The sequence below is a fragment of the Coregonus clupeaformis genome, chromosome 38 (assembly GCF_020615455.1).
Source record: "Coregonus clupeaformis isolate EN_2021a chromosome 38, ASM2061545v1, whole genome shotgun sequence".
In the NCBI taxonomy this organism is placed as follows: domain Eukaryota; kingdom Metazoa; phylum Chordata; class Actinopteri; order Salmoniformes; family Salmonidae; genus Coregonus; species Coregonus clupeaformis.
In genome coordinates, this window is record NC_059229.1 from 2,900,055 (window position 1) to 2,912,099 (window position 12,045).

General features: G+C 45.2%; 1 protein-coding gene across 1 annotated transcript in view; it reads right to left on the bottom strand.

Moving 5' to 3' along the window:
• The window catches only part of LOC121553928 (plectin-like), a 131,396-nt gene that overhangs the window by 54,882 nt on the left and 64,469 nt on the right, over positions 1-12,045 (bottom strand). The window contains 12 exon segments of the mRNA XM_045211666.1: positions 5,102-5,259; positions 5,985-6,168; positions 6,500-6,626; positions 6,974-7,128; positions 7,385-7,537; positions 7,671-7,796; positions 7,885-7,980; positions 8,559-8,663; positions 8,934-9,095; positions 9,195-9,272; positions 9,423-9,750; positions 11,778-11,932. Coding sequence (XP_045067601.1) covers positions 5,102-5,259; positions 5,985-6,168; positions 6,500-6,626; positions 6,974-7,128; positions 7,385-7,537; positions 7,671-7,796; positions 7,885-7,980; positions 8,559-8,663; positions 8,934-9,095; positions 9,195-9,272; positions 9,423-9,750; positions 11,778-11,932 — 1,827 coding nt within the window.

Below are 12,045 nucleotides of genomic sequence, written 5' to 3' on the forward strand. Positions count from 1 at the left end.
GGCCCCGCTGGCTGGAGCTGGACTGGACATCGATGGAGCGGATTGCTTAAGCTCCGTTGTGGAGCCGCTGACCGGTACCTGATCAGGCACCGGTGACCCAGGCACGGGTTGTGCCGGACTGACGACGCGCACCCCTGGCTTGGTGCGTGGAGCAGGAACGGACCGGACCGGGCTGACGATGCGCACCCCTGGCTTGGTGCGTGGAGCAGCAACGGGCCGGACCGGGCTGACGATACGCACCCCTGGCTTGGTGCGTGGAGCAGGAACGGACGGACCGGGCTGACGATCGCACCCCTGGCTTGGTGCGTGGAGCAGCAACGGGCCGGACCGGGCTGACGATACGCACCCCTGGCTTGGTGCGTGGAGCAGGAACGGGCCTTACCAGGCTGACGACTCGCACCCCTGGCTTGGTGCGAGTGGCAGGAACAGGCCGGGCCGGGCTGGCGACGCGCACCGTAGGCTTGGTGCGAGTAGCAGGAACAGGCCGGGCCGGGCTGGCGACGCGCACCGTAGGCTTGGTGCGAGTAGCAGGAACAGGCCGGGCCGGGCTGGAGATGCGCACCGTAGGCTTGGTGCGAGTGGCAGGAACAGGCCGGGCCGGGCTGGAGACGCGCACCGTAGGCTTGGTGCGAGTGGCAGGAACAGGCCGGGCCGGGCTGGCGATGCGCACCGTAGGCTTGGTGCGAGGGGCAGGAACAGGCCGGGCTGGGCTGGCGATGCGCACCGTAGGCTTGGTGCGAGGGGCAGGAACAGGCCGGGCTGGGCTGGCGATGCGCACCGGAGGCTTGGTGCGAGGAGCAGGAACAGGCCGGGCTGTGGAGACGGATAGGAAACCTGGAGTGAAGAGCTGCCACAACCCGTCCTGGCTGAATGCCTACCTTCACACACTCTGTGTGAGGCATCCGCACAGGACGTACAGGGCTGTGTACCCGTACTGGCATAACAGCACGTGACACTGGCGCAGGATATCCGGGACTGAGGAGAGGCACTGGAGACCACGAGCGCTGAGCCGGCACACTCCTTCCTGGCTGCATGCCCACCTTCGCACGACACGTGCTGGGTGCTCGCACAGGACGTACCGGTCTATGCCGGACCACTCGTGGCACAGTACGCAGCTCCGCATACCGCGGAACCTGCCCAGTCCCATGCTGCCATGCCTGAGTACGGGGAGTTGGCTCTGCTCTCCATCCAGGCTCCGCCAACCTGCCTTCTGGCCCCCCAAACCCGGTGGCCTCCTCTCCAAATCTCCCAAATCGCCCTGTGGCAGCCTCCTGCTGCCCAGCCGCCCATGCCGTGTGCCCCCCCCCCTAAAAATGTTTTGCCACTGTTGACGCCGTTGCTCCTCTCTCGCCAGGGCCTTAATCCTAGCCCATGGCCCTTTTCCCCCCGAGCATGTCCTCCCAGGACCATACTTTGCCCACCTGGGCCATCGCCAACCTCTCCAGCTCCTTTCCCGGCGCTTCCTCCCATATCCAGTCTGCCTGCTCCTGGACATGCTGCTTGGTCCTGGAGTGGTGGGATCTTCTGTCACGATCGTCGTATGGAGTAGACCAAGGCGCAGCGTGATGAACGAACATATTTAATCTTTATTATCTTCAGTGATAATAAGAACAACAAAACAACAAAACGAAACGTGCAGTCCTACGGTTTAACATAACCAACAAGGAACAAACCAAACGGAAACAAGATCCCACAAACACGAATGGAAAACAGACTGTTTAAATATGGTTCCCAATCAGAGACAACCAGCCACAGCTGACACTCGTTGCCTCTGATTGAGAACCACACTGGCCAACATAGAAATACAATACTAGAACACGACATAGAAACACAAACACATAGAAACTACACACCCTGGCTCAAAATATAGAGTCCCCAGAGCCAGGGTGTGACATATTTTTTATTTTTTTATTTTACATATTTGGACACATGGATATTTGAGCGAAATTCCAAGCACATTCATTGATAAAAGTAACCCAATTTAACAAATCACACAAAACATGTTTTTACTTTGAAAATGTTATGCAAATAAAATAAACAAAAATGCAATTTCCTTACGCAAACAATGTTAGTACACCCCTACCTTTACCATGACATAAAATGGCAAACATTTGAATCAGGTGCACCAAAACAGGTGCAAATGATTAGAAAATCATTAGAGAGTAACTTGCGAGGATCCAGCCTTCCATAAAGATTAGAAACTTGGTCTGGTTAGGTCTTAACCATATGGGTGTGTGGTAACACATCATGCCAAGATCAAAATACCTTCCTGAGGCCCTCAGAAGAAAGATTATTGATGCCCATGAGTCTGGGAGGGGTTACAAATCAATTTCCAAGCAATTCGAAGTACATAATTCCACTGTCCTACGGATCATCTATAAATGGAGAAAATTCCAGACCACTGGCAATCTACCTAGGACAGGCAGTCCCACTAAATTCAGCCCAAGAGCTGACCGAAAGATGCTCATATAAGTTTCTAAGAACCACAGGGTAACATCAAGGGATTTACAGGCCCTCTTGCCCCAATCTATGTCAAAGTGCATGAGTCAACTGTCAGAAAGAGACTGCACAAACTTGGCCTACATGGGAGGTCAGGAAGGAAGTAGCCTCTGCTCTCATTGAATAATATCAAGATATGACTGACGTTTGCCAGACAACACCTGGGTAAAGACCAAAACTACTGGAACAATGTGCTCTGGACAGATGAGTCAAAGGTGGAGTTGTTTGGCCGCAATGCCAGATGTCATGTTTGGCGAACACGAAACACTGCCTTTGAACAGAAGAACCTCATACTAACTGTAAAGCATGGAGGCGGTGGTATTATGGTTTGGGGCTGCTTTGCTGCCTCAGGGACAACTTGCCATCATTGAGTCAACCATGAATTCCATATTGTACCAGAGAATTCTTGAGGAGAACGTGAGGCCATCTGTCAAAAAGCTGAAGCTGAACCGAAGATGGCTCTTGCAACAGGACAATGATCCAAAACACACAAGCAAAGCTACAACAGAATGGCTCAAAAAGAAGAAATGGAGGGTTATGGAATGGCCGAGTCAAAGCCCAGATCTCAATCCTGTCGAAATGCTGTGGGGGGACTTGAATGCAAGAAGGCCCTCGAACATGACACAGTTGAAGCAGTACTGTAAAGAAGATTGGGCAAAAATTCCTCCCAGTCAATGTAAGAGACTGATAGACAGCTACATTAAGTTATTTCAGCCAAAGGGGGCAACACCAGCTATTGGAGATTTTTTGTCTGCACTATGGAATTGCATTTCTGTTGATTTCTGATGAATAAATGATTGCAAAGTACAATATTTCAGTGTAATTTGTTAAATTAAGTCACCTTTATCTGTCAATAGTGTTGAAGTGAAGATTACATATCCATCTGTCCAAATATGTAAAAAAAAAAGAGACAACTTTCCAGGGGGTGTACTTACTCTTTCAGTAGATACTGATTTGTTTGAGTCTTGGTTGAGAAACAGCCAAACCAGCAAATGTCTCTTCCTCCATTGCCGTTAGACCCATAGTGAAATGCCCTAAAACTCATAATGTCAAAGTGGAATTTTGTTTGTATTACATTTTTTAAATGAATACCATTTTTTAAGCTGAAATGTCTTGAGTCAATAAGTATTCAACCCCTTTGTAATTGGCAAGCCTAAATAAGTTCAGGAGTTAAATTTGCTTAACAAATTGCATAATAAATTGCATGGACTCATTCCGAGTTCAATAATAGTGGTTAACATGATTTTTGAAGTACTACCCCATCTCTGTACCCCACACATACAATTATCTGTAATGTCTCTCAATCGAGTAGTGACTTTCAAGCACAGATTCGACCACAAAGACGAACAAGGTTTTTCAATGCCTCGCAAAGAAGGGCACTGATTGGTAGATGTGTAAAAAAACTAAACAAACACAGACGCTGAATATCCCTTTGAGCATGGTGAAGTTATTAATTACACTTTGGATGGCGTATCAGCACACCCAGTCACTACAAAGATACAGGTGTCCTTCCTAACTCAGTTGCCGGAGAGGAAACTGTTCAGGGATTTCACCATGAGGCCAATGGTGATTTTAAAACAGTTACAGAATGTAATGGTTGTGATATCAGAAAACTGAGGATGGATCAACATTGTATTTACTCCACAATACTAACATAATTGACAAGAGTGAAAAGAAAGAAGCTTGTCCAGAATATATGCATATATGCATCCTGTTTGCAACAAGGCACTTTAGTAATACTGCAAAAAATGTGGCAAAGAAATGAACTTTTTGTCCTGAATATAAAGTGCTATGTTTGAGGCAAATCCAACACAACACATCACTGAGCACCACTCTTCATATTTTCAAGCATGGTGGTGGCTGCATTATGTTATGGGTATGCTTGTCATCAGCCAGGACTAGGGAGTTTTTTAGGATAAAAAGAAACAGAATACAGCTATAAACACAGGCAAAATCCTAGAGGAAAACCTGATTCAGTCTGGTTTCCAACAGACAAATTCACTTTTCAGCAGGATAATATCCTAAAACACAAGGCCAAATCTACACTGGAATTGCTTACCAAGACGACATTGAATGTCCCTGAGTGGCCTAGTTACAGTTTTGACTTAAATCGGCTTGAAAATCTATGGCAAGACTTGAAAATGGTTGTCTAGCAATGATCAACAACTAATGTGCAAATATTGTACAATCCAGGTGTGCAAAGCTCTTAGAGACTTACGCAAAAAGACTCACAGCTGTAATCACCGCCAAAGGTGCTTCTACAAAGTATTGACTCAGGGGTGTGAATACTTACGTAAATGAGATATTTATATATTTCATTTTCAAGAAATTTGCAAAAATGTATGAAAACATGTTTTCACCTTGTCAATATGGGGTATTGTGTAGATGTGTGAGAAAAACATATATTTAATCTATTTTGAATTCAGACTGTAACACAACAAAATGTGGAATAAGTCAAGGGATATGAACACTTTCTGAAGGAACTGTATTTTGTGTTTTGTGTCGACCCCAGGAAGACTAGCTGCTGTATGTGCAACAGCTAATGGAGATCCTAATAAACACAACAAAACAATGTCACAGAGGGGTGACGTCACTGCAGTACCTTCTGCTCAGTGGTCCTCTGGGTGCAAGCCATGAGCGGGTTCTTGTCCACGGGCTGTCGGAGACGTGTGACGATGCGAGTCTCACAGCCCTCCAGCTTCAGACGCAGGTCCTTGACCTTGGTCAGGTAGCTCCGGCACTCAGATTCTTCTTCCTCACCTGAACAGAATGTATAAGAAGATGAATTTACAGCTCAGAATCCCAGATCATAAAATAGTGCTCTTTCGCTGATTAATATTGAATGATACAAAGAGCATATATTGGCTTACAATTATCTGCTTACATGGACTGCATCACAAATGGCACCCTATTCCTTATATAGGGCACTACTTTGGACCAGGGTTCATAGGGCTCTGGTCAAAAGTAGTGCACTATGTAGGGAACAGAGTGCCATTTGAGATGCAACCACGGTAATGGTACAATAGCACAAAGTCAGATTTTGATCTTGGTTATTTCGATCATGAATTAATTATTTATGCCCACACAATTATTGTTATTTTCTCAGTATATAACGAACTATACACTGAGTGTGTAAAACATTAAGGACACCTGCTCTTTCCATGACATAGACCAGATGTCACCAACCTTTTCTGAGTCAAGATCACTTTCGGGAGTCAAAATGCAAGCCAAGATCTACACTGAGTGTGTCAGTTAACCACTATTTGTAGACAAATGGCTGTGATGAATTTCAACATTTCCAACAACAAATATTGAAATCATGATGCTCATGAACGGAAAATGCAACGACAACTCATAAGGTGTGCAACAAAGTGTGCAACAAAGTGTGCAACAAAGTGTGCATAACGAAGTGCATCAAAAATAACTTTGGACGCTTCTTCTCATACTATACAGGCCCTCTCCCTGCCCGGATGTCTGACACTCACCTTTCTCCACAGAGTGCAGCAGTCCTTCGTAGTGCTGGCTGGCCTTTTTGTAGCCACTCTCCACCTGCATGCGGTCATCTGCCCCAAAGAGCTGGGAGTCCTGGCTGTCTCTTAGAAAGTCTTGGTAGTGGAGCTCCAGGTTCCTCAAAGCTAGCCTGTACTCCTCCACCCTCAGGGTCTTAAACTGTAGTGATGGGGAAGAAAGATAGGGAGGGGTGAGCGTGGTTTGGAAGAGTGTTATATTCTCTTTGCCTGAATTCCATCCGGAAATCCGCCCCATTCCAGGACCTTTGGAATTGTATAGCTATTCAATTCTACAACCAAGAGACACCATCTAATGACTAAAAACATGTCCTTTATTCACTGATCTACTATCTCCAAAAAGGTCTGTTTGTATGTCTCAAATGGCACCCTAATCCCTATGTAGTGCACTACCTTTGACCAGGGCCCGTAGTGCTCTACATAGAGAATAGGGTGCCATTTGAGACACACGATGTGTGAAACTATGAGCTCACCGTGGTGATGTTCCATAAGCTGATGAGGTGGATGTCTCTCATCAGGTACTGCCAGGACATGAGGCTCTTCATGTCCACGTGCAGCATCTGCCACAGGACCAGCAGGTTCTGGTGACTTGCGTCCAGACTGTGGGGGAGATTTGAGGTTAGTGAACCATACAGGTGCTGGGGTCAAACGTCTTAACGAGGCATCAAAGGTCTGACAAAGGTTAAATCAAAGGGCTGAATCAGAAGTTTTATCCATGTTATTTTAGCCTGGTAGCCAGTCTGTATCTGCTCTCTTGCCAACTCCTTAAGGAATTGTCATGCCAAACAACAATGGAGTGGGCAAGAGCCCAAACAGATCTGGGACCAGGCTAATGTAGTTAATGGTAAGGCTAAATCAAAGGTTTTGGCCATTTTGTTTCATGGTAAGGCTAAATCAAAGGTTTTATGCATGTTGTTTTAAGGCCAGGAGATGATTGCTTGCCTCACCCTGAGACGCAGCTCACTGCGACCTTATTGGTGGGTGGAACCAGGAAACAGATGGAAGGCACAGTGGCCTCGCTGCCTTTGGGGTTCTGCACTTTCCACTTGTATGGCTGAGAGTTGTCTATCAGTGCACACTCATCCCCTCTGTGGACTGTGATCTGGAAAGAGGCACAAAATGATCACCCATGTTGTACTATATCTGACAAGTTCTAATGACAGGCCTTCGAGCATGACTAATAAGATAAATAGAGAAATAAAATCAACAGATCTACTTTTAAGTGTCACTAATCTATGTTTTGAATAAACACTCAATTTCCACAGATTCTGATCGCATGCGCTTATACTAAGTAGTAGCCTAAGAGTGTTTGCTCCTCCACTGGAAAGCTGGTCACATGAACATTAATATCTTCTCACCTCCATCTGTTTGAAGTCGCAGACGGCCTGGACAGGCACTTTGCCCTTGACTGGTGTAGCAGGGTTACGTGGCTTCAGCTGGACAATGGTCTTGGCCCTCCGGTTCAGACCATTCAAGTGGGTCTTAAACTCTTTCAGTTGCTCCTTCTCATCCTAAATATGAACCACCACAGGGTTATTTAACAAAACAGACAATGACAGGTGCTGTTGCTTTAGTAATGTCACTGAAGCAGAGTTGCTGAATTTTCTCTTCACTTCTTCAAGAAAGTAGAATAAGTCAACCTACAACTGCGTCCTGTAACAAGTCCTCGAGTCGTGTGACAGTGACGTTACGGTCGCACGTGTATTTCTTCTTCATTGTCTCCTGCATCTTGTTCATCTTCTCCTCTGCCTCTTTCACGTCAGAGAAAAACTACAAGGGTAGAAAAAGAGGAGCGCAAACCGTTTTAGAGATAGGACAATGTATTTTAAGAAGCGTTTTTTATGTTCATTGGACATACTTGGAAGTAGGAGGTGTTCTCTTTCAGGTGGGACTCAATGCAACAGCAAAGCTGCAGGATCCAGCTCCACTGGGTCTGCAAGGCTGCAGTGAAGGCCTTTGGTGGGGAGAGAGAGAAATGGGTGTGAGACACAACCATTGGCCTTTTTAAAAAATAGCTTTAAAAAAACAGCTATTCTCATATCCTTTGCTCTTAGACATAAAATACAAAGTAAAAGACAAATCCATGTTAAATATATACTGTAATGCAGGGGTAGGCAACTAGATTTAGCAGCGGGATGATTTTTGTGCGAGCGGATAGTTAGGGGGCACGGAACATAATGATACAATTTGAACACTGCAAATTCACCACAAGTAAGCCCAAAAAGAGATTGTATTTGAAAATAACATGATTATTTCATACCTTGATTACATTGAGACACAATCACAAATCTTTATTTTTATTCATGGGAACATCTTTTCTAAATTATAATTTTTTAAGCTGAATTCCTGGTGATTTTAGTCTTTTTTGACCAAAAATGAAAATCCTAAAAACTTTACGGTGCCAAATGAAATCACTTGCGGGACGGTTTTGGCCTATGGGCCGCCTGTTACCGACCCCTGCTGTAATGTGTGTGTTCGTATACTATTCAGGAAATTACAACAACTTATAAACTCTAGTGATTGTGTTCTCACCTCTACAGTCTTCTTGGCAGGGTGTCCCTCCTTCAACAGTTTCTCTCCTTGGACCTGGACACTGTTGACCCTCTTCTCCCTGTGCTCCAGCTCTTTCATCAACCACTGAAACAAACCAAAGAAAACAGTCAGTGTTATGGCATTAAGGGGGATATTACTAGATATGCAAGTGCATCCCTAATCATAATAAATTACATTTCATTGTCAAGATAATAATTAAATGTAATCTGATCAAAAGCTAATTAAAGATGGGAGTACTACTGTTCTGTACAGTGCAGTACCTTTTACTTTTACCCTACAAGATCCGTATTATGCCTAACTCTATTTAGCTAATGTTGAACTTTCCAGGTTGGGTGAGGATGAGAACAGCCATACCGAGTAGTTGTCTTTCTTGGCATTCATGTTGGTGTTGCGTTCGCTCCAGTCATAGTTAACCTCCTCCTCCTCCTTCTCATTCAGCCACATCAACTCCTTGGTGGCTGCAGTGACAAAGGCATGAAGCCCGTCCAGGCTGCACAGGCGAGCTTTGGAAGAACTCTGAGGAGAAAAGAATAACAATGAGATTGGAGATTGGAGAAGACGCATTAGATAAATAGCAGATTGTTGAAAAGTTGTAGTTCTGAGTACAGAACTTACCAGAAGCTTGCCATAATGCAACTCCAGCTTGGATAAGTAGTCTATGTAGGCACCTTTGCTGATAGGGGAGAGCTGACTCTGAAGGGGAATAGAAAAGGACACAAAAGATTAGAGAAGAAGCATGGCTAAAAAAAGAAGCAGTCAGACTACATTTTGCCATTAACCATAAGAGGATCAATGATGGTATGACTGAATCAGTCTAACTTTCAACAGTTTTTCCCACTGTACCTCGTCTGCTTTTGCCCTGTTGATCTTAGCATGGAACTCCTCCACTGACTGGTGCAGGCCGCGGTGACAGCCCAGTTTGGACTCCACGGTGGGCAGGTCCGAGCCCCATTCCCCCTGGTCCACCCACCTCTGGTTCTCCTCCACCCAAGCCAGCAGGTCCTGGATGTAGCGCAGGGTCACCTCATCACGCTCGGGACACACCCTCATGGGTACCTGCTGAAAGGTCTGCATCTGGGACATGGGTATCTGGGTGGTAGTCACTCCGGACTTCAGGCTCAGGTTGTACTCACTGCGCTGGTTCACCAGCCGCTCGTGGAGACGGTACACTCTGGAGGTTAAACAGGAGGAACAATGACGAATCGCTCAATGACAACAAAACAGGTATTTCAATCAATTGGATTTACAGTGGGGAAAAAAAGTATTTAGTCAGCCACCAATTGTGCAAGTTCTCCCACTTAAAAAGATGAGAGAGGCCTGTAATTTTCATCATAGGTACACGTCAACTATGACAGACAAAATGAGGAAAAAAAATCCAGAAAATCACATTGTAGGATTTTTAATGAATTTATTTGCAAATTATGGTGGAAAATAAGTATTTGGTCAATAACCAAAGTTTCTCAATACTTTGTTATATACCCTGTGTTGGCAATGACACAGGTCAAACGTTTTCTGTAAGTCTTCACAAGGTTTTCACACACTGTTGCTGGTATTTTGGCCCATTCCTCCATGCAGATCTCCTCTAGAGCAGTGATGTTTTGGGGCTGTCGCTGGGCAACACGGACTTTCAACTCCCTCCAAAGATTTTCTATGGGGTTGAGATCTGGAGACTGGCTAGGCCACTCCAGGACCTTGAAATGCTTCTTACGAAGCCACTCCTTCGTTGCCCGGGCGGTGTGTTTGGGATCATTGTCATGCTGAAAGACCCAGCCACGTTTCATCTTCAATGCCCTTGCTGATGGAAGGAGGTTTTCACTCAAAATCTCACTATACATGGCCCCATTCATTCTTTCCTTTACACGGATCAGTTGTCCTGGTCCCTTTGCAGAAAAACAGCCCCAAAGCATGATGTTTCCACCTCCATGCTTCACAGTAGGTATGGTGTTCTTTGGATGCAAATCAGCATTCTTTGTCCTCCAAACACGACGAGTTGAGTTTTTACCAAAAAGTTCTATTTTGGTTTCATCTGACCATATGACATTCTCCCAATCCTCTTCTGGATCATCCAAATGCACTCTAGCAAACTTCAGACGGGCCTGGACATGTACTGGCTTAAGCAGGGGGACACGTCTGGTACTGCAGGATTTGAGTCCCTGGCGGCTTAGTGTGTTACTGATGGTAGGCTTTGTTACTTTGGTCCCAGCTCTCTGCAGGTCATTCACTAGGTCCCCCGTGTGGTTCTGGGGTTTTTTGCTCACCGTTCTTGTGATCATTTTGACCCCACGGGGTGAGATCTTGCGTGGAGCCCCAGATCGAGGGAGATTATCAGTGGTCTTGTATGTCTTCCATTTCCTAATAATTGCTCCCACAGTTGATTTCTTCAAACCAAGCTGCTTACCTATTGCAGATTCAGTCTTCCCAGCCTGGTGCAGGTCTACAATTTTGTTTCTGGTGTCCTTTGACAGCTCTTTGGTCTTGGCCATAGTGGAGTTTGGAGTGTGACTGTTTGAGGTTGTGGACAGGTGTCTTTTATACTGATAACAAGTTCAAACAGGTGCCATTAATACAGGTAACGAGTGGAGGACAGAGGAGCCTCTTAAAGAAGAAGTTACAGGTCTGTGAGAGCCAGAAATCTTGCTTGTTTGTAGGTGACCAAATACTTATTTTCCACCATAATTTGCAAATAAATTCATAAAAAATCCTACAACGTGATTTTCGGGATTTTTTTCTTCTCAATTTGTCTGTCATAGTTGACGTGTACCTATGATGAAAATTACAGGCCTCTCTCATCTTTTTAAGTGGGAGAAATTGCACAATTGGTGGCTGACTAAATATTTTTTTCCCCCACTGTACATACACATTACCAACACACACACTTTTACAGTTATGAGTTGCTGCTGCTATTATTATTATTATCTATTCTGATGCCTAGTCACTTTACCCTGCCTTCATGTACATATCTACCTCAAATACCTCGTACCTCTGCACATTGATCTGGTACTGGTACTTCCTGTATATATCCCTGTCTTTTATTTTATTCCACTTGTGTTACTATTTTATTTATTTTTTAAACTCTGCATCGTTGGGAAGGGCTCGTAAGCAAGCATTTCACGGTAAAGTCTACACCAGTTGTATTCGGCGGATGTGATTTTATTTTGACGTGGCGCTAAAATGGTTTTACTCAGTGGTTGTTCTGACCTGCGGTACATCTGTTCAGCTTGTAGATGGCGTCCGTCCTTCAGCAGCTGCACGTCGTTGAAGAGGTACCGGATCATGTCCTCAGCCTTGTCCAGGTCTGTCTCTACCTCTGCTGTGTGCATAGCAGGCTTTCCTGAGCTCAGCAAACGGACATCCTAGAACATAGATACAGTATAAACTCTATAACACCATGTGTTCCATCTTGAATATAGCATTAGTCCATGAGCCTGAGAATGCTTTTGAACATCTGAACACATCCAATCTCACA